At 41.5% G+C, this 23,637-nt stretch overlaps 1 protein-coding gene across 6 annotated transcripts in view; it reads left to right on the forward strand.

Annotated features, from left to right (window-relative positions):
• Nucleotides 1-3: 3 nt before the first annotated feature.
• The window catches only part of TMEM117 (transmembrane protein 117), a 231,608-nt gene continuing 207,974 nt past the window's right edge, over nt 4-23,637 (forward strand). For 2 of the 6 annotated variants that reach the window (XR_012042640.1, XM_072862268.1), the window contains exons 1-2: nt 15,403-15,750; nt 17,728-18,032. Coding sequence is in view for 4 of the 6 variants with exons in the window: in XM_072862268.1 (XP_072718369.1) it covers nt 17,756-18,032 (277 nt within the window). In the remaining 2 variants the exon portion in view is untranslated. Of the gene's footprint in view, nt 362-773; nt 894-9,806; nt 9,875-11,090; nt 11,164-15,402; nt 15,751-17,727; nt 18,033-18,943; nt 18,982-23,637 lie in introns of those variants that run through there. The other 4 variants (XM_072862277.1, XM_072862285.1, XM_072862294.1 and 1 more) reach the window with 4 other exon arrangements.

Below are 23,637 nucleotides of genomic sequence, written 5' to 3' on the forward strand. Positions count from 1 at the left end.
GCTCCAGGGCCCCGGCAGCGGCCAGCGGCTGCCGCGCTGCTGCCCCCTACAGCAGAGCCCCCGCCGGGCCGGGCCGGGCCGCGCTTCGCTCCGCTCCTCGGGCCCGCCCGGCGCCGCACCTCCCCTGTGCCCGCTTCCCCCTCGGCGTCCCCGGACGGCTCCTCTGGGTGCTTTAAAACGGGGACGCGGTGCAGCCCTCTCCCTCTCCCTCTCCTTCACCTGCCGTCCCAGAGCGTGTGGCGCGACCTGCAGCGGGGCAGGGCCTGTAGCCGGCCCTGCGCCTGCCGTCGTCCTCCCTGGCAGAATGGGACACGTGCCCCACAGCGTTGCTTGTTGGCCGAAGTACTGAAAAATAACTAAGGTGAATTTAGTTGATCTCTAGGAGTCTGTCGTGGAGACAGCTTAGTTGATCTCTAGGAGTCTGTCCTGGAGACCTCCCACTCTTGCTTGGGGCAGCAGGGAAGGAGCTACAAGGTGGGACACCTGGCTGCTCGTGTGTACTGTGAATTTTGCATTAAACAGTCACCTGATAAAGAGCCCAGAAATCAGGGGCAGATCCCAGAACCATGGCTCTTTCAGCTCAAGCCCTTGCCCTGACAAGGCAGTCTTTCTCTGTGAACTTTGCATTATTTGCTACTTGGTGGCACTGCATCAACAGAAATAGTGAAGATTTCTTCTCTTTCAGCATGCATCTGGCTGTTGAGATACTTGTCTGCATTGGCAAGGCATGGATCCAGGCTGAGAAAGGGTGTACCTGCTTCTCAGTGAGTGGCCATACACTCAAAGGCTTTTACACCTTTTCAACCTGTGTTGATAAAGTTTCCCTAAACTTTTTATTTTCAAGTTCCCAGTGAAGGAGGCTCCTGCATCACGAATTTAAGCATGCTCTGAAGGTAGGTTTGCTTTTGCTAGCTGTCTTTCACAGGCACATCTGTTTACAGGTTGAGAAGCACCGTCCTCCAACAACAAAAAGATGGCTACTATCTCTTCTTTAAAATGGCTTCTGTGTCCTGGAGTCAGCGTTTTTAATCTGTGCCGTGGTCTGGATTAGACTACACAGGCGAAATGTGCAGGCAACTGGAGATGTAACAGGGCTGTGGGCACTTAACATAATGTCCTGATGCTGACGATTTCTTCAGATTCCTGGGAGTTAGCAGGGGTTTTATGGGTCACTCTTCAACCCGAGAACATAAGAAATGCTGTAACAGGGCATACCAAATATCTAGCCCAGTGGACCAGGCAAGAATAGAAGAGTAAGGCAAGCGCATGGTAATCCTTCCCTGGCTCACCTTCCCAGTCTCCAGAGCGCTGCAGCTCAGGAATTTCTGAAGTCAGCTGTGTTGACAGATGTGGGTGCCTGCGCTTTGTCAGATCCCCAGTTTAAAGACACCGGGTGAGGGATTTAGTGTCCTATTTGGGAAATGTGAAATAGCACTGTAACTGTAGTATGTGAGCTATGCTGTGTAATGCTAGTCCGGCAAATACAAAGTCACTATGGAGACACGTCACTAGGCAGTGAGCTGGGACTAACCGTGAGCACTGAAGCAGCCACGAAAACAGAGAAGCTGCAGGGTTTTTTTCTTCTAGCAAGGAGGCTGAAAGAGACAGGGAAAAGACTTCGTGGGAAACCAAGAAATGAGAGATGGGAGGTGCCTCGCAGGTACCCAGAGGTCAGCTCTAATTCCTCTACTATAAGCCTCCAGGAGTACAGAGCTTATAAAAAACCAAAGCAAATCTTAGAGAAGAGCTTTTCCAAGAGGAAAGGAGTGCTAGAGATCTAGCCAGAGTGGCAACCAAAGATGTGGTGCTATCACAGTTACTTTAAATCATTTGAGCTTAAGTCTGCCATGGGTCCTATGTTCTTGGTTCCTCCCCATGTTGGTGTTAGTGTTTGTAAAGGATGGATTTGCCTGAAAATTTACGAGGGAAAAGGAAGTTTTCCTTGACAGACAGATGTCCTGAAAAGACAGATCAGTTCCTTGATCCATTTAGTCATGTGTCCCCAGGAGCACTACTATTGGCACAATGTGCTAACAAGGATGCGTAGCTAAGACTGTGGAACTGTGCTTTCAATAGAAACCCATGCTTAGACTGGAAATATCAGAGTGGTATGAGACTATAACATCTGTCACCGTATTGAGATCACCTTGACTATCTGATGTCACATCAATTCCCACCAATCTGTCAGAGGGCTCTAAAGTACAGAAGTGGGATCTTCTGGTTCATGTAGAAGCAAGGCTGGTACACATTGGCATTTCATAGCACCTTTTTGGCAAAAAGACAAACTGAAAGTCTAAATTATTTTTTTAAAATCTCAGTATCACAAATATTTTTCTATATTACAGCGTTTGATGTTTGACAAAAAAGAGATGTTGCACAGAAACAAGCACAAGCAAGTAAGGATTTTATGTCTATTGAAGATGCCTAAAGTTCTGAATTTTAGTGTGCTTTAGAGTCTTACTAAAATGTTTTTGATGATTAAAGTCCTACCTAAATCATAAGTGTCAGGATAAGAATAGGGAGGTTTATTTGTTAGCATATGCATTAATTAACTTTTTTCTTTTTATTAGTTATATTTTCTTCCCTGTACTTGAATTAATTTTTTCCAGTATACATTAGTTTTTTTATCTAATTAAGGCTGTTTTGGTAGAGATAACATATTGCAGTTTCCCAAATTTTCATAAGATTCTTTTAGCTGAATAATAAATGACATTTTTAAAAAGGAAATAATTTTAATAGACTTTGGTACAGCATTTTCTATGTGACTTCTGGGTCTTGTTTTCATTTTCAGTGTCTTTATTGTCTTTCCCTATACATTTACTTCTTCATTGATTTAACAATGCTCTATTCACTTATGCTAGTTTATTAAATGCTGTGGTTATAATCTCTATGGAATCCTCAATTAATTGTGTTCATAGTTCCATAATGGTGTGCAAACATTTTCTCCTGTTGTGATGCTGCCAGGAAGGCCTCTTCCAGGTTTGACTATAATTGTCCACTTGAAAATGGAAATGCACGTATTTTTTTACATACAGATTTTATTACTGCAGTCCATACCTATCTTGAGGTGACACTTCAAACACTAAACACATTTCCAACAGCTGAAAAGTGAAAACCTTTTTACTGGGCAGTACTACAACTTCATTTTCTTGCTGTGGATCTCCACTGCCTGTAGATCTCTATCCTGACACTTTTCAAAGCTTCAGTTTAGATTATTCTTTTCCCCTGTCAGCATGTTCTTCAAAAATAACTGTATTCTCATAAGACAATTACAGTATTAGAGAGTTACTCCATCAGCAAGATGAACTTTCTTCCATATAGAATAAGAAGGAATATCAACTTCCTTCAGAAATATGCGAAAACTTCATTTCTTCAACTCTGCTTCCAGTAATCTCCATTCCCATACACCCATAGGTAGCTAAACAAAGAAACTGGAAGTCACACCACTCCTAGAGTCAGATTTGCTTTGCTTTGAGGATATGCGTGAAAGGTGTTCCTAGCAAAATGGACTTTGGTTTCTGAGCATGCCAGTGTTACCTGTTTGCAAGTCTCAGTATATGTAGCTCTAATCAACCAACACACTATGTTCAAGTCAAATAAAAAGGTATTTCTTTGTGATGGCTAGAGCTTATGGATTGGCTAGTCCACTATTAAGAAGTATTGCTATAAGAACTCATCACTCTCTTGCCATTATAACAAGTGGTTTTTATTACAGTATGGGCAGCTCTCTCTTTATGTTCATCAGTAAGTCTTTATAGCACTATGAATATATCTCTTAATTTCTTTATGCTCCGAGGTATTTCTGTTTGTTTCTCATCCATGAGCAAATAAACCATCTCACTCCTGTCTCTTAATATTCATAATCGGAGGGACTTTTATTTCAGGCTGCTTAAACAGCTGACACAGTAGATGTTGTCTGTGCGTGGCCAGGAACGTGCTAGGTAGACAACTATTCTAAACTGAATTACAATATAATAGATATCCAAGCTTGAGATACTGGGGTTTTTCTATCCACTGCTATAGATGAAAACAGATTTGCAGCAATAGGTTTTGCTATCCTAAAAGTTGTAGACAACTGATTCTTGTCATGTTTTGGTATGCTTTGATAATAAGAAGCAAATGTCCTGTGAAGTAAACTGAACAAAGCACAATTGGTGGGAATTCCCATATTTCTTACATCTTTCTGTTCTATTAAGTGCTTCCAGACATTATTAAGGAGTTGATTCTGAATATGGTTTGTTGATATCTTTGTCCATTTCTAGCCCTTATTCTGATCTGGTAAATCTGTAGATAGACACTAGACATGGCATCTCTGCATTTTCTATGCACAGCATAACAAGCAATATGATTGTCAAATTGTTTCGTGCTCTCAGTGATGTTTAAATTACAAAATTTCTCAAATGTTGTTTGTTCTTTCATATACCTAGCCTAATAGTAGTAATTAAGTAACACATAAATACCACTGCAAAATCATTGTGCAAAATGAAAGTCACCCTTTCAGCCACTCTTGAGATTTTCTCTTCTGCCTCCATGGTGTGTTATTTTAATGCATTTCTGAAGTGCATTAAACAGTATGACTGGCATCTCTGCGGTTCTTGATTTTGCTTTTTCTCCCCAGTGGGAAAAATTAATTATTTAAAACCTATGTTTGCTTTGTCAGTTATTGATGACAAGTTCCAAGAAGTTTCCTTGTGTGTAGAGCGCACAAGAGCTTTTTAGGAATCATCTTACATGATGTTCAAGGTGATTCTTGGGTCAAAGAAAGCAAGAAAGGGAGCAGCTCCCTTAGGCCTTTGGAATAGATTTATAAGTCACAATTTCCATTTTAAGCTATCAGGACTAAGCTATTGCATGTGTACCTTCTTCCCAGACCATCATATGCCTGACCATAAATACCAAGATTTTAAATTTGACTGGATTCTGGGGGAAGACTGCAGAGAAAACAGAAGCAGGACATGATCTGCTCCAGTAGGGTGGGTGGCTAAAGAGATGTACTAATTATTTATAGCAAGGTGTATTACATTGCTGTAGCCCAGATCAAAGATGGTAACAAAGCAGTAACTGAAGCCATATTGTTATCTTAATTGAACAGGAATGAAGTCTTCTTGCCACCAAGAAGAAGCTCCACTTAAATAACACTTTTATTAAAAATGAACACCCTGTATTGGAAAAAACTCTAAGGCAAATGTGAGCTGCTGTTTATGTTCATGTAAAACCTTCCTCTGGATCTCAATCTAGAAAAATTGTTCCAATATCCATTTATTTTTGAAGAGACTGGGTACATTTGATGTCTTTCAGCAGCCTCTCCTTTCATGTTTTCATGTCAATTAGGGCTACTCTACCTTCCACTCCATTGGATTTGCTAGCTATTTCTTGATGAGAAAGAAAATGTGCTTGGGACTGTTTCAGTCCCATTTGGATGTTCATACTGACAGCCCAACACATAGCAACTGTAGAAGGACTGCTTTTAGAAAGCTAGTGAGTCCTGTCAGAGAGCCACCAAAGACAATGCTGTCTAGATTTAAAGTAGACCTTATCTGCCAAGACTGGTAATTACCTCCTGCAGGTGGGTGGCTTGTCTGGCCAGTAGTTGTGTCTGAGCATAGAGCAGTATTCGAAGTTTGCGTGATCTAATGAGCTGGTAGGTAGTTTTGAGTACTCTGGAAAGTAGTCATTTGCTCGAAGATTTCCTCACTCAAATATTCCTGTTATTACAAATATTTTAAAAATAATAACAAGGCAGATGATACAATGATTAGGTGAAAATGCATATTATAAAAATTAGAGATTATGCTTCTTTTTTTCCTAACATTACATGGAGGATATCATGACCCTACTGAAATTAAGAATTCTCTCACTGACTTTGGTACAGACAGGACTCTACTAGTAGGGAGTGTGTGAACTGCTTTTAATGGCAAATGATCTAGGATGATACACTGGTGCAGCTCTAGCATGGATCCAGTAATTTTCCTGGTGAACTCAAAAGAGAGATGCTAGGCAACATTCCTTTCATAGGTATTTCCACTTTCTTTTAATATTTACTTTAGATGAGTGCATTGAGTCATTGTGAAATACTATCAGCTGAAACACCAGCACTATGCTGATTACGTGCAATTGTTTATCTTGTTTTCCATCACTACAGAGATGGCGGTTCCTCTCTTGATGAGGTACAGTTAGTACAAACTAATGCCAGATGAAGCAAACGCAACGCTGGCCAAAGCATTGTTTGCACTCTGTGTTGAAGACAAAAAGTCCTAAGTCACTTCCTCTCTTACTTAGGGTCGCCAATTAGGGTGTTGTGTATGGACCTTGCTAAGACTGTTTATCTTGTAGCCTAGGAGTATCAATAGTTGAAAATTTCAGTCTTTTATCTTATGTTTTCTTTGACATTTTGCCTATCCTTCCTGAGATCCCAGGTTCCTGCCTATTTCTCCATGGTATGTATGGCTGTGAACATATTAGATCTAATAGAATCATAGAAGAGTTTGGGTTGGAAGGGACCTTTAAAGTCATCTCATCCAACCCCCCTGCAAGAGCAGGGACATACATCTTCAACTAGATCGTGTTGCTCAGAGCCCCATCCAACCTCACCTTGAATGTTTCCAGGGATGGGACATCTACAACCTCCCCAGGCAACCTGTTCCAGTGTTTCACCACACGCATCGTAAAAAAATTTCCTTATACCTCGTCTGAATCTACCCTCTTTTAGTTTAAAACCATGACCCCTTGTCCTATTGCAGCAGGCCCTGCTAAAAAGTCTGTCTCCATCTTTCTTATAAGCCCCCTTTAAGTATTGAAAGGCCACAAGGACCCTTCTCTTCTCCAGGCTGAACAACCCCAACTCTCTCAGCCTTTCCTCATAGGAGAGGTGGTGCATCCCTCTGATCATTTTTGTGGCCCTCCTCTGGACCCGCTCCAACAGGTCCATGTCTTTCCTGTGCTGAGGACTCCAGAGCTGGACGCAGTGCTCCAGGAGGGGACTCACCAGAGCAGAGCAGAGGGGCAGAATCACCTGCCTCGACCTGCTGGCCACACTTCCCTTTATGTAGCCCAGGATGTGGTTGGCTTTCTGGGCTGCGAGCGCACATTGTCAGCTCATGTCCAGCTTTTCAGCCACCAGTACCCCTAAGTCCTTTTCCGCAGGGCTGGTCTCGATCACATCATCCCCCAGCCTGTATTGATACTGGTTGCCCCAACCCATGTGCAGGACCTTGTACTTGGCCTTGTTGAACCTCATGAGATTCACATGGGCCCACTTATTGGGATTGTCCAGGTCCCTCTGGATGGCATCCTGTCCCTCAGGCATATCAACTGCACCACTCAGCTTGGTGTCGTCTTCAAACTTGCTCAGGGTGCACTTGATCCCACTGTCTATGTCACTCATTAAGATATTAAACAGTACTGGTCCCAATACGGACCCCTGAGGGACACCATTCATCACTGATCTCCATCTAGACATTGAGCCATTGACCACTACCCTCTGGATGCGACCATCCAACCAATTCCTTATCCATAGAATATCAGGTTCCCTCTCATGGCTCCTTGTATGCTTCTCATTGCTGTTTTATGGTCTTATCCACATTTCCAAAGAAATAAAGAAAAGGTTCAAACTGTTGTTAGATAATTCCACTTTTTGATGTAGGCATCATGAGGACAGCTAAGACCTTCTGAGAGATGTCGAAGCTGGGATGAAAGAATGGGAGGACCTGGGACAAAGGATTCCTCCTACTCATGAGGTCCCACTTGTGGGAGAGGAATTCAGTCAGACAGGCATTTCTCCTGAGTCACTCACAAGTGACACCCAGTTTCTACCCATAAATTACTATTAAAAAATAGTAGCAAGAAAACATGGGAAGTTTTATCCCAAAAGGTCTCCATGAGGCCAATTAGGGATTTTATTGCTAATTGTTTGCAGAAAGCATTCTGAGATATGACAGAATAAAACTCTACCATAGATCCTTACTCTGCAATGCTTACTGTTTAAATAGACAGAAATGCAGAGGAGGGGTAGGAGAAAGACTTGCAGTGAAACCTGAAGTAGTTGCATTGTTCCCTTCTAGCATTTAAGACTGCTCTGTTAGTGCTCAGCCCCTTGCACTTGCTTCTTCCAGCAGAGTGAGACCCTCACAGGCACACAGAAACCCAGATGTATGCTATGTCTGTCTCAGCACAAGCTGAAGGTCTCCAGTACTTCATTTTAGTTCCAGAAGATTCTACAGTGCACTCACTGCTCTTCTTGTAAATGAAAGGAAATTCGATAAACAAACAAAGGACATTTTGGCCGCACTGTACATTCTTATTTGTTCTCTCGGGCGCTTGTTCAAAGTGCCTGTCCATTTTCAATGGATTTCCAGCTGCTAAATAAATTATTACATTTATCATTGAAAATTTTTTTTTCATAACTATGCTTTTTCACAGTGCATTAGCATGAGCTAAAAATAACAGGCATTTGTCACAGGCTATTCTTTGTCCATTGAAAAAATGTCTATTTGCAGAATAGATACTGCATATCCCTATATATGATGAGAAGAAGCTTTAAAGGAAGGTCACAAAGCTTGATCTTCTCATCCCTTGTCCAGAACTAAAAATCTGATAGCAAAAAACCCACTCTCTAGGCGTAGTGTATATATGATTCTCTTATTAATTATCTTCAGACTATGATTAGCTCTCTCATGTTTAATAGTGGTACATTTGATTATTTTCAGTGAGATTAGAGTTCTGATTCACCACGTGCTACTATTTGGACAGTCACATTGAAGTTGTTAGCAAGCATAGCTCACTTGTATTCCTGGGGTTTGATCCACTGCTTGGACAAGCTGTGCTTTGCACAAGACACCTGCATGTGTCTGCTTCAGCAGGGACAGATTTGCTCGTCAGTTATATTAGTGCAGTGTCCGGTTTGCCATAGCCTCTATCGAGACACCTAACGCAGCAGCCAGTGCCTCATAGTACCCCCTGCCCTGGCTGTGCTTCTGTTTCCCCGATCCAGTCAGTTGCATATGACAGTGCACGATGAGCTCTCAGACTCCTTTTAATTGTATTAGATAACATACTCCAATTTCAGGTATGCAGAGATTTGAAAATAAAGTCATTTAATTGTTTGAGTTATCACACTGTGCTTGAGTTTAAAAGCAGTACTTTTGTCAAGATGCAAAATTTTTATGTCATGGTACACCTATTTTTGTTCTAATAGAAATAGAATCAAGACACAGGGAGTTTATATGACAACACAGTAAAGCCTTCAGACTTTTTTTTACAGAGGCAATGTATTGTTATACTGTAGTTATACAAAGTACAGTTGTTCATTGCACTTTGGAAGAACATCATGAGGTACAGTACTTGAAAACACAAGACTTTTTTTTAGTCGTATGTTTTTTCATGAGGTTAAGAAATTACTCCTTATTATTTTTAATCCAATTTTTCTTTAGTATTGAATAAACCAATGAAACTTAAGTTATTTTCCTGCCAGATAGTAATGAGGCGTGCTTATATGAGAAGAATATAAAGCTCATACTAAACAGAACATGTGATGTTACATTTTTTTACTAGAGTTCAGCAACATTAGAGTATATTTTCCCAAAGACTTTCTATTAGCACTTACTATTTTTTGAACTTTTGTCTTCCAGCTTTAATCCTACCTTTCTGAAATCTTCTTTTACCATTACGATAAACTTGGACAGTGTGGTTAAGCAGTATCCGTGGAAGGCTGAACTCAGATTCCACTTTTTCTTAATTTGTGTTTTCTGTAATTCTGTATATGTGATTATCAACGTAGCTGCAAGCTGATTATTCCTTTCTTTTCCTAGTACAGAAGTCACATCTGGTTGTTCTATTAGTTGAAAGCATCCATATGGCCAGCAGATGCACTTAAAAGGTATTTAATTAGTGGTGTAAATTCACCTCACTAGACAGTTCTTCAGCGATTTTATCTAGGCTGGGTGTGTGCTTGTTGTCTGTTGAAATCCGTACGATTATTTGAAGTAGAATGATGCTTACCTGGACTAAATTTGGTCTGGATGAACAGAAGTAAGTGCTTCATTCAAGTGTAAGTTTTGTTTATCATCTGACTATCACCTTCGAAACTTCCAGTACAGCTTCTGCTTTAACCTTGGTAAGCCCTTTATCATTTGACTCCAGGACTGAAGTTCTGTTTCAGCGTATGTAAAAGGTCACTTAAACTTCTGGCTCCACAGTTCTCCTACAGCTTTTTGTCCAAGTTCCATTAGTATTGCAAAATTAGATATATGTATTAAATCCTGCTCAAAATTTTATTTTTGTGGTTTAACCTATCAACAATGATGAAACCACCCCTTAACTTCACCTTGGTAAAGTAAAACTTGCTTGACAAGGATCAAAACGTACATATCAATCACCCAGATCCCAAGATTCCACTACCATTTTTAGCCAGAGCATCATTTGTATTTGTTAAAATCTATATCCAAGCTTTTTTTCTCATTTTTTTCTGCCTTATAGAAAGAGCAGGTATAATTTGTTCCTACTCACATTTAGATTTGGTTTGAAATGTTTTGGATTGTACCCAAGAAGTCAAACAGTCTAGAGGTTTAGCATCAGAGATGTGTCCTTTTGCCATTATTTTTAGTTTCCCTCTTCTTAGGTAACTTGCAATCTCTTTCTTGTTTCATCGATGAAAAATGTTAAATAGAGCCAGAAATAAGGTCCTTTATCATGACTTGGAAGCCTATTAGTTCATCTGTGTATAACATTGATTTTGTGCCATTCTTGTTATTTCATTGAAATGTCAGCAGGTATCTGACCACATAAATACTTTGAGGAGTTCAGGTATATATCGGTACTGACCTAACCAAAGAAATGCATTATCTCTTAAAGTGACAGCAGAACAGTTTTTCAAAGAGTGTGTTCTGTCAGCTCGTATTATTGCTGGTTGTTCTTGCACAAACAGAGGCATTAGTTAGGCCAAAATCACCACTAAATCTGGTGACTACTCTGACTTACAGTGTGTGTGTGTGTGTGTGTGTGTGTGTGTGGAGGGGGGCATTGCATGGCTGCACAGCCTGCACCACTGTCTTCCATTTGGTTATTCCAGTTCTTCTCCCTTTCACTTCTTTCAGTGATTGAGACCTGAACCTGCCTTTCCCATATATTTGCCCATGCTTGCCATCAGCCTCGGAAGCCTGTAATTAAGTAGGTCATCCTATTTACCTTTAAATATTGTTACAACATTAACTTTCTTCTGGTTCTATGAAATTTCCTCAGCATTTCAGAAGTTGTTAGGAAAAAAATTTAATGATTAACATTGCTGTCTATGTTGTCTTTCATTTATTCTTCTAATAACTCTTCAACCTGCCATTTAAAAATAAATGTTTACGTTACTGCTGTTTACTATCCTTTCATATTATTGATTTAATGGAAAGTATTTCAATGTTATATAGTGTGAAAGCACTGTTTATGTTTTCCAAATATGCAATAGAAACATTTCTGCTGTTCCACATTCTTTTAAACAATTATATTTTTCACATCTAGTAGTAAAGCAGTACTAGTATTTGCAATGTCTTGTCTCTGATTAACTTAACATTCTTACTTTCCATCAGATATATATTTTTGCCTTTTCTTTCTTCTAAGCTCTTAAATTATTTCACTCCAGTTACACACTGGCTGTTTGTTGTCAGCTTTCATTTTTTTCTCCATTTGTTTCATGTTTTAATGTGCTGCTTTCTCTTCTTTTAGACAGTAAGAAACAAATTGGGGATGCAGATAATGAATAGATCTTAAGTGGTATAGCTGAGACGGGTTGCCATAACCATGACTGTGAAATTTCAAAGGGGGAAATCTTCTGTTCCAAGGATGTTTTTTGCAAGTGTACTGGATCTGGCCTGGGATGGAGTTAACTTTCTTCATAGCAGCAATACAGCGCTGTGTTTTGGGTTTGTGGCTAAAACAGCGTTGAAAACACACCGATGTTTTGGCTATTGCTGAGCAGTGCGTGCACAGGGTGAAGGCTGTCTCTCTTTCCCACTCTGCCCACGCTCCCAGCGAGGAGGCTGAAGGTGGGCAAGAAGCTGGGAGGGGACACAGCCAGGACAGCTGACCCCAACTGACCAAAGGGATACTCCATGCCATATGACATCAAGCCCATCAATAAAACAGGGTAGAGGAAAAGGGCAGGGTGGGGGTTGGCTTCAAAGCTGGCTATCAGAGACTGACCAGGCATCGGCCTGCTTGTGGGCTTTGGTGAGTGATTGCCTTAGCATCACTTTTTTTTTTTTTAATTCTCACTTATTACATTTTATTAATTCTCACTTTTTCCCCCCCTCACTTATTAAGCCATCTTTATCTCGACCCACGAGTTTTCTCTCTTTTTCTCTCTCCCTGTCCTGCTGGGGAAGGAGGCAGGGGGAGTGAGCTAGCAGCTGCATGGGTGCTTACCTGCTGGCTGGGGTCAACCCACAACAGCGGGATGGAAGAAAAATACATTAGGAGCACAGTCCCTGAGAATGGGGTTTTGAGGTTTGAGGGAATGAAGAACTTTTTCCAAGCAGCAAGCCAGGGAAGAGGCATTTGTGCAACCACAGATGAAAGGAATGGGAGGGCAGGCTGGGAGAGCTAGGACTGTTTGACCGTGAAAAGAGGAGGCTCAAGGTAGAGGATCTTATCAATGTATCTGAAAGCCTGATAGTAGGGGTAAAGATGAAGCCAGACTCCTCTCAGAGGCAATGGGCACAAACTGAAATACAGGAAGTTCCATTTAACAGATGAAAAAACCTTTTTACTGTGAGGGTGGTCAAACATTGGAACAGATTGCCCAGAGAAGTTGTGGAGTCTCCAACCTTGGATATACTCAAAACCCAACTGGACATAACCCTGCTCTGAGCATAGGGCTGAACTAGAGGATCTCCAGAGGTTGCTTCCAGCCTCAGCTATGATGTGATTCTGTGAAATTTCATGGGTGTTAAGTGACCCACAGTTTTATGGATCAAGCCGCTAAGCACATAGCTGATATAGATAAATGAGATATCAGAGAGCTTTCTCAGATGAAGCTGTAGCATTTTTTTCCAATCTCCAGAATTACCTTTCAGTCCTGGATACACAGGATTTTTTAATGAATTGCATTTTCTTTTTATTTTGTTTTTGAATAGAGTGATTACATGAGTCCTTTTAGTTTGGACCTGCAGCCTTTTCACTGACAAAACTAGCACTTTTGCTTTGGCATAGAAAAGCAAAGAAACCTGTCTCTTAGTACAGCATCAGTATTTTGGAACATACTGTAGCTCAGCGCGTGTTCCTGCACCAGACAGAGTTGTCTGAGGCAGCAGAGCCTTGTAAGAGAACTTTCCAGTTACAGACTAATGTGCAGAAGGCTGATTCCTCATATTTGAGTGTAAAATGACTCTACAGAAATTGATACTGCAGTACGATATATATACGGTTAGTTCAATACTCACAGCTCTTTGCTGGAAACCAAGTGTAAAAGGATAGCCTTTACACAAGCACTATTGTATAGTAGGAGTGCTGATAAAATAGTTTCATTCACGAGTATGGAAACTAGATCAAGATGACTCGTTGTCCTGATTCAACCTGCTTTTTAGGTTCAACTTACTGGTTTTACTGCTGGCCTGTTCAGTTGCTGACAATTTCGCAGATAAAGAGTTTGCTTATATTCTTCTGTGGCTGGCAGTTCGTGGTTTTTAGTGTGTGGGCCCGATAGTCTTGTCTACTTAGATTGTTTGTTAATTGTTGCTATTCAGGTATGTACATCATCAACTGAATCTTGATTGCTTGATTAAAAAAAGGTATAGGAGTGGTCCAGCTTTTTTTTTTAATATATGAGTGAAATATTACACTTTTTGGAAAAATATTGTCTTTCCCTAAGAAAGCAATTGCAACATGAAATTTGGGGGAGGTATATGGCGCACTTATGCTTTTGGTTACTTTAATAGAAAAGTAGATGATTTTCATTTGATTGACTGAGTGGCTTCAAAAACTTGCTCACTGATTTATCATCTGAAAAAAAGTGCATGAACACTCTGTAGTTGTAGCATGGGTTTCCATCTGAGCTGAAGAGAATTTTTTTTAGTGTGTAGGTGCATGAAGAGTGTGATCTCTTTTGTGGTGGGTGCTGCCTCCTTCTCTGTGGATTCTCATTTGTTGAACAGAAGGAGACCGATTGCTGCAAGTGTGGCAGTGCACACAGAACTGTTGCATGAACAGGCAGTGCTGTACGCTGTATTTCTGTACTCTCTCGTTGCACATGATGATTTTTTGTCTCTGAATATTTTAAATTTCTGTTTACTGCAAAGATAGCTTGAGGGGGGTGTTAAATATTGATTGTTGCATCCTTCTACCTAAAATTGAGGGTCTTATAGGTTATTCCACTGAGGAAGCTAACGTGGTGATTATGTCAGATACCTTTGATACAGTTATGTTTATTTACAAAAAGATATAAAACTATATTGCCGTAAGTACAGAAGGGATTCACAAGTCTTCATCTGGTGCTTCTTCTGGTTGTGCTGGTCTTTCACAACGTGACTCACCTAAAGACCCTTCCACAGTCCTCAGTGGACCTTGGCCACATTCCTCCATACCTTGGCCTGAAGCAGCCAAATGTATATCCATGTTTTAAGTTTGATGCCATATTTTAGTTCCCTGCTCCAATGGAGTTACCTGACTTTTCACAACAATACATTGAGGCTGTGTCTAGCAACTTCAAGTTGATTTCACCCATCTTCAGCAACGAGCAGGACTGGTACATATTGCATTAAGACCCAGTCGTAATGCAATGCTAAGAGCATCCTGTCAACGTTTTCCTGGGATGTCAGCAATACCAGCACACTGGCACTAGGGACCACATCCCACATAGAAAGGCGCTGGTCGACAATTCGGCTGAAGTGCAATGTCAACAACCCTGTCAGGCTGCACGGAGGCGTTGTGCCCGACGCAGCGACGATCCTGACTGTGTGTGCACCCTGGAGACTGGCCGTGGCCTCATGCTAGCCCCCTCCCATGTCAGCAAAACGGGTATAGACCTCCCTCATCTCCCAAACATGAGGTTTTCCTAAATCTTCCTGAGTGAGCTGATGTTATTGCCAACCCTTTGCTTTTGCTTCGAGGTAATACGCCTCCAGATTTGACCCCGTATTTCTCGTATTAGTAATTGGCTACAGCCGATGTACTTAATACTGAAGTCCGACCGGTGGGGATTGAGTGTCGCGCCGGTGTCGTTCACCTCCCCTGGCTGGATAAGCCCCCGTGGCTCCCAGGCCACCGTTTTCCAGGGGGAATAAAGCCACCCGCGGGCATAACGCGCACGCTTCGGGTCTTTGCTGGCAGGCTCCGGGGGAGGGACAGGCAGGGACAGCCACGGGCGCCGGGACCCTGCCGCAGCGGCGCCTCCCTCTGCCGCCGCGGCTGCGGCACTGCCGGGGCCGGCGCGGCCGCGCTCCCTCCACCGGCGCTCGCCCGCGCCCGGGAGCGGAGCGAGAGCAGAGGAGGGGCACCGGCACCGCCGCCGCCGCCGCAGCCGCAGCCGCTCCCTCCCCGCGGCGGCCGGGGGGCGGGACCCGCGGCAGCGCCAGCGCCGCTGTCAGCGCCCGAGGGGCTGGGGGGGCCCTGCCGGCCGCGGGCAGCTGCGGGGGCTGCCGGCGCGCAGCGCAGCGCAGCGCAGCGGAGCGCAGCGGAGCAGAGCGGGGCCGCCCGCTGCCGAGAGCCGCACCGCGGCAGGCGCGGACCGCGCCGCAGCAGCACCGCGCCCGCGGCGCCGGATCCCCCGTCGCGGTGAGTGAGGCGGGCGGCGGGCGGGCAGCCCCGGGCCGGCGGCGCTGCGGGGGCCCGTGGCCCTGTGCCCCGGCGGGGCGGCGGCGGCGGCCGCGGCTGCGCGGGGTCAGGCGGCCGCGGGTCCCCGGTCTGCGCCGGGGGCAGGGGGAGGTGGGTCGATTTAACAGGTTGCGATGGGCGTGTGGTGCGCGGCTTTCTCGGCACCCTCATTTTTGGCGTTGAGGGAGCGAAGAGCAGGCTTCTTATTAGCGATTTAGCACTGCTGCTCTTTCAGATACTGGCTTCTTATGCTGTAAAAGGCTTCCGAGGAAGCTGCGTCTTCAGTTGAGGGTCTCGTAACTCTCGGGTATCCGGCAGCTGCCAAAAATGTCAGGACATACAGTTGTTTATCTCCAGCCCCATTCGAGCTTTAAGATGGTTCTCACACATAAGGAAATACCAAAACTTTTCTTCCCGTTGACAGGAAGAAAGGAGAACATAGAATAGCTTTGGGCATCCGTATGGCTCTAAAGGCAGTTTAATCTCCCCAAAGTGGTATTTTCTTAGGCTGCTGGGCCGATGACCCTTGCTTTAAATCGCTTTATTCATAAAGTTTTCGAAGGGCTGACACTTCCTTGTGCCAACTTTTTAACTCTCTAATGTGTTTTTTTTCTTTTTCATATGTAATTCATGCATAGTGGGACATTATTCATTTTTATTATTTACTGAATGCGTTGTCTGAATCTGCCGAGAAGTTCAGTTATCCTTTTGATTTAATGGGTGCAGGATTCCATGTAATTTTACAAATAGAAATCAGTTAAATAATTTTGAAGGGATTACCTAAAGGCAGACATTGTAATTCAAGCCACTTGTAAGTTTGCGAAGTGATATCAGTCAGAAGTCCAAGAAGGGATGAGTAATTGATTGGCTTTTTTAGGTCTTTTGCTGTGATTTGGGTTTGTTTTGTTTTTTTTTTTTCTGCAGGGCATATGACATTTGCAAAAGTCTGTACTGTTCAATTAAGTACACTGGATCTTTCAAGGATCGTGCTGTAATAAACAAGCAATATTATTAGATACTCTTTTTTTTCTTCTTTTCTTCCTGCACTCTGTCCCTTGAATAATTGTGGTGTTCCACAACACAAAGGCCTTGTATCTTTGTGCATACAAAGTGGTTCAACAGGATGAAACAACTGATTTGTTGTGAATAAAAGAAAAAGAAACCAAATGGCAAACAGCTGAAACGTTAACCATGCTCAGTTGCATTTTTCCATAGTAGGCAAGTTTCAAAATACAATTTTCGTATTCGTACAAAACAGTCTGCGCTCAGGGCACTTGAATTTCCGGTTTTGAAAATATGCTTAATTATAGGTGTACTCCCTGAAGTCAATGAGAAGTTTTCCACAGGCTTGCCTGACCTGCAAGGATTAATTCTAGCAACTTTTCCATCATCTTATTCCTTCATATAAACACAAGTTTCTGGTGTTCCTGGGGTATACACTTGTAAGCTTCCAGGAGATGAGGAAGTAGAAGACCTCACTGGACTCACGGGCTTGTTCCATCCTTCTCCTATAAGGAGAAAGATTCAATTTAGGCTTAGCATGAACATTGGTGAAATCTGTGTTGTATGTTTTGGAATGTGGCTGGAAAGGCACTCTGAGTTTCATGTAGCCTGTCATGTTCTTACATGCTGTATTTTCATGCCCCATTATGGAGCTGTAATTTTAAAGAGATAGCGTAGAAATGTTTGAGACTGTGCTATAATGTATATATGCTTGTTTGTTGTTTTTACATTGGAATGGGCAGAAATCTCAGTTTTTCTCTACCTGGTTCTAACAGTATCTTTTGATTGAAACTTTCATTACTAGTCAAGTCTGAAGTGTTAAAAATTACTGATGACAAGGTTACAGTGATTTAATTTTTGTAATGTGCAGGTATTTCCTAAGCTCTGAGAATTCTGGGTATATATAACATTGTGCATTTGTGTCTTTACATACAGGCAAAGAACAGTTCTGCAGTATCTGAGGATGGATAAAGACTTCCGCTACTACTTCCAGCACCCGTGGTCTCGCTTAGTTGTGGCTTACTTAGTGATCTTCTTTAACTTCTTAATATTTGCTGAGGACCCAGTATCTCACAGTCAGACAGAAGCCAATGTTATTGTTGTTGGTAATTGTTTCTCCTTTGTAACAAATAAATACCCTGAAGGAGGAGGCTGGAGATTTTTGAAGGTGTTTCTGTGGCTGCTTGCCATTCTCACAGGACTGATAGCTGGGAAATTTCTCTTCCATCAGCGCCTGTTTGGTAAGTTACATGATGCACCTACTGACTTCCTGATAATGGCTTTCTGACTTCTCCTTTTAGCTTTCTACTCATTGCAATTTTGTAAGCTTTGCTATTAATTGCTTCAACTGTTTAGAGCTGTATAGAACTCAGTACATCAAAGCTTCCATCATTGTGGAAATAAATGCCATGTCTACCTATGTGAGCATAATTCACAATTATTTCAGTCAAACAAGGCTAAAAACAGTGAAAGCTGACATATTTTAAATACTTGAGAGGTCAGTGATTTTCAATATTATAAAACTACTCCTTTGCATCTTCAGACCAATTTTTAACTCTTCTATAATTTTCTCAGCAATTTGCAGAAAAGGCATTGTTCCTTGGGGTGGCGACACTGCATGTCTTGTCAAAAGTCACATAAGTGGAAGCAGAGGCTGTTGTTAGTATTAGCAGAGCTGTGCTGAAGAGCTCCCATGTGAAAACGGGAATTCTAGAGAAGCAGGACCTGTCTGTCTCTTAGTACAAGAGTGAGTCAGTGAAATGGAAAGGTAGGAAATGGAAAAAAAACATGACAGGAAATGCTTTTGTACACAAGGTGTGACTAAACTGGGGAATTTGGTGCACATGGACTGACTGAAGGGAATGGAATGACCCTGGATTAAGTTCCGAGACTGAGAACTTAGATGTAGATATATAGAGATACAGAGATACGAAAATATCTATCATTGTCTTAACTGAGTCATGTAGTAAATGTAGGAAATGTTGCATCTGAAGGCTCAAGGCTGTCTCTAAGTTTTAGAGATAAGTAGAAATCACGGAAAAGATTACTTCACTCCTGCCAGCTGCACCGTTCTTTGAAACATCTGATTCTAGGTGTGTCATTGCTGGTCTAGATGGACTAGTCCTATATTCTTATACTGGTGGGACTGCAGGATGGATGGTTACTGGAACACCTTGAAGCACATGAGCGGTAGGCTATTTCCTTAGTCTGTCTCGTTCTATTAAGATAGAAAGAGAGCCACTATTGTTTCAATAAATCAAATGTAAAGCTGTTATGTCAAGGAATGAACAATCAAAGCCACATTAAGAGACTTCTCTTAATACAGACTTCTCTTGAAGCACTTATTCTGAAAAATAGTTGAGCATTCTGATGGCTGTTTGGTAGACATTTTACCTTAATGTAATGATAAACGTAAACTGTCCCCATAAAGAGGACATTTTACCTTAATTCCTGGGCTCTGGAGCAAGCACTGACACAATAATGTTTTCCATTCTGGCTTCCACAATTGAGGAATGATTTTGTTAAATTGGAGAAGATTAGGGAAAAGTAATGAAACTGATTATAAAATTGGAAAATAAGCCCTACAGTGGGAGGATTGAGAGGATAAAGGAAAGATTAGAGGGTGACTTGCTCAAATTTGACTTGAAGGACAGAACCTTCAGTCCAGCAAATGTATTGCAAGGTCCAGTGCTTGGGAGTGGCAAATAGCCAGCACTTTTTTTTTTTTAACTGAAAGGCTAGACAATCGTGGAACAAGTTGCTATAGGATGTGGCTTCATCAAGATGTGAATTTTTCTTTTTGGGAATATGTTCTAGTCTGACTACAGCGTACCTCTCTGCCTTCTATCTAGGTAGGTTATTATGGTAATTCCTTCTGGATTTGTAAGTGTATGTCATAGATAGGATGTAGCTTAACTTAAATTTTAAAGTGGCTTGAATCAGCATTACTGCCAAAAGGAGAAGTTCTGCCCAGCCTTCAGTGTCTGCTGCTTTGTGCTTTTGTGCAGTTGCTCAGTGAAACAAGATAGGGAACTTACTTACCCATATTAGCAGTACCCGTATTTTATTTCTGTGGGATCATGCCTCTGATCATACCGATGTTTGTGACAGCACAAAGAAGGGATCAGCATTGGGAGGAAACTAACAGGCAAGAGATTCCTACCCCTGATGGCAGTGCTGGCTTATGGATATTTACGGTTATGGCGTGGGTGAGCAGTATGGATGTAGATACAATCTGATCTGAGGCTAGTTGCTGCATGTTGAGTTTCATGGCAATTTGAGCCAACGTAGGCCTGCCACAGTCCCACCCTCCTAACCCCAGCCCCATTGTTTTGGTGCCGCCCTTAGCCAGCTCTGCTGTTGATGTAACGGAGCAGCGAGCCAGCTCAGGCAGGTGATCCCATGGAAAACCAGTTGCTTCTGCTGCTGTCTACAGCAGCTCCTTGAACTGATGTGATCACCTGAGTGCCAGCGCTGGTGCAACGGCCAAGGACTGTGCAGCCAAGGTAGCCAGGGGCCACGGCAGCCCTACCTTGAGTTGGCTCGAGTGCTGTGGGACTGCACCCACACAGCGTGTCAGTGGAAATATGCTGTTGCTTGTGATACACTGCGAGCAGATGGCAGTCTGTGTGACTGAGGATCTGACTGTATTGCTGATTGATGTGGCCATACTAGCTGTAAACTAGCTAGTGTGGATAGCGATCGCATTGCTGAGATGATGATGTGGGTTTACAGCTTGAGTGTATCTCTGGGTCTTCAGAAGATTTGTACAGCCCATGCTGAAATCTTTACTGCCAGTTATTTGCCACTATTTTAATGTCTTCACTGCCTAGAAATCCCTCATTTTATTGAGATCCTTATTGAGCATGCCCTCTGGATATTCTGGCATCAAGCACTCTATGAATTCACCCCTTGATTGTTTTTAATTTTCCTAGTCTATCTTTGTAAGTAGCTGCTGATTCTGTCCTTTTTTCCTATTTAATCCTTTTTTTTTTTTGCATGTAGAATTGTTTGGAACCATTCTGTTTTTTAATCCTTGTTCATTTACTTATGTTTCTCTGTTAAATTCTGTTTGTAGAGGAAATTGTGACTAGTTGTTTCTTGTGGCCTGTGTATAACTTCCTGCAGTCAGGAAACCAAAGAGCACCAGTCAATCTTCCCCTGTCAGATCTTGGCTCACAGTTCATGCTGCAAATTGAAATTGAGAAGGATTAGTCTGCACATCTCACTTTAGATGAAGGGGAGTGGAAAGGATTTTCTTTCTCTATGCCCTTCCTGCTCTTTTGTCCCTTGTCTTCTGTATTTCTTGCTGCTGAGTTTGCATATGAACTAGAAAAATAGTGTAGCTAGAACTACATCGTAATACAGTTTACCATCTGTGACAGACACTGTCTGATAGCCATGACTGTCATGAACTATAAAAATAATAGAATTAAATTCAAGCATGTTATGTTTCTAAAAGTGGAAGGAGAAGTGCTGTAAACATCATTTAGGCTTCATCTCTCTGAGTTTATAGAGAGATAAGGGAGTAGGTAAACTATATTGTTGAGAACTAGAGATCTCGACTAGAGAACATGGTGGGATGTTTTCTGTTGGTAATATTCATTACAACCTTTGAACAGTAACCTCTTCAGGGACTTCGTCAAGACACTGCTCATGACTTAAAACAAGATTAGAAAATAATTACATTTCTTGCTCTTGAGTCAAGAAATAACTTACTTCATTTGATAAACATCTCCCCTGGTAAATATTTCCAGGGAAAACAGCCTTTATCTAGTACATTCTTTATATCTTTATGGCATATGGTCAGAACAAGTGGAATTTTTAAATTGCCTTTTGGCTGTTATCCACTATATTCTTTTGATTCATCACTAAGCGTATCTTCTATTTGGTTAGTTATTGTGTTCTGCCATGCTTTCTATTTTGCAATGGAAAATGAAAGGTCATAGATGAATATTGGAAGTTTGGGGAAATAAAAAATAAAGATATATACCCCTGTTATTTTTTGTTCTGCGTGAGAGAGTTACTTGAGGCAAGGAAAAGTGGTATCTTCTGTGCACTTACTTAGAGATTTCTTGATTTATTTTCTGCTTTATTAAAAGCAGAAGGAGCTTACAAACTGACCCCATTTGATGACACTATGCATTCAAATCTTAAATCCCAACTTAAAAGAAATTCCTGAATAAGCTCTTGCACATTTTCCATATGGCTCTGGGGCACTATCTGGAAAATAACACAGTATTTAGTGCGTAGAAAGTGTATGTTTTAATCGGCACCTTCTCAGTGGATGCACAGTTGCAGTTCTGTACTCCAACCTCAGGCCCAAATTCTGAGTTCAGTGGGGGCTTTTTTGGCCCAAAGTTCAGGCTGTGCATTTTGCATCAGTGTATATAAATATGATCTATCATGTAAATTTAAAATCATCTTTAATTTGAATAGACTTTTAGCAGTATGGATAAAGGGCAGTATACTTGGAAAAATAATATCTTAATTTTCTCAGTCTAGCATCTTTGCTTTGACTGTTTTCCATGTGTAATAATCCTTAGTTTATGCTGAATATTAGATACATCAATTTTTAAAAACATGCTTACTACAAAATGTGCATGTGTCTACCTGCCCATTTTTCTGATTCGAAGTGATTATAAAGGTATTAAATTCTGATTGAAAGCCTGTGATTACAGAGACTGGATTTTATTCAATTGCCAATGAGTGTGCCTGGATTTATATTCGTAAGTTCCTTTCAAAATGATGTGGATGGAAACTAAATACTTAATATAACAAATTATGGAAAACAAGATATACAGAACTAAAGCCATATTTCTTAAAATAGGGGAATCATAATACTGCAAGCAAATCAGAGCAGTTGAATAAATGTTGAATTTAATGGGTTGCTCTCTTACAAATGTTCACAGTATGCAGTTTGTTTAGAATTAAATGATAATCTGAGCTTCATAGACACTGGAGTGAATAAATAAAGTAGTCATTATAGGAATTGCACTGAGCTGTGGGTACACACTAACGTTGCAAATTTTTTAATGGACAGTAGTGCCATGCTGGGAGCAATTTCATGATAGACAGTTTCAAACAAAACACCCACTGAGGACCTGTTGTCTGAAAGCATTACTCTTTTTGTCAAACATCTTATCTGGAAGGCTCTGAAAGATATTGCAAACCTATTATAAACAGACTCTTCAGCGTGTGCTTTTATGCTGCAAGTTAAAGTGTGTATCAACTGAAGCAATGAATGTAGATTGCAGATTGCAAGAGGAAATTAGGCAGAATGGGATTTAGTCAGGATGATAGTGCACTACTTAAGAAAAGTGAATCTGTTAGGTGGCTAACGATCATAAGATAAATTCATACAATAGTACATAAATTCATACAATAGTACATATATAATTAATTAGTACCCTGATATATTAGGGGTCATGTTAGTGTAAAATCTGGGCTGTGTTATTGCTGCTAGTATTGCTGTGGCATATTGCTTTCATATTGGTGCTTGTGCAATAGTTAATGAACCAAATGTGATCTGTTTTGCAAAAAAAAAAAAGATGTGATAAGATTTTTGCATGGTTGTTTTTCAGCCAGATTGTTTCCTGTTCTTGTTTGATAGTAGTTATATGAACAGTTGTGCCACCATCTGTAGGAACAAGTGATGGGTGTATGGCAATACTTGTATCAAATTCTAACCTGATTGATAGAGCATATTCTATTCTGTTGTCAGCTCTGTATCTTACATTACAATAAGATCTGTCACTTAATACCCAGCAACTTTGTTCCAGCTTTTTCTTTTCCATTGATGACTTCAGCCTAATAGAAAGCAACTAATGTGATAGCTGGTAAAAA

This window comes from Ciconia boyciana, chromosome 1 (assembly GCF_034638445.1).
Source record: "Ciconia boyciana chromosome 1, ASM3463844v1, whole genome shotgun sequence".
Lineage (NCBI taxonomy): Eukaryota > Metazoa > Chordata > Aves > Ciconiiformes > Ciconiidae > Ciconia > Ciconia boyciana.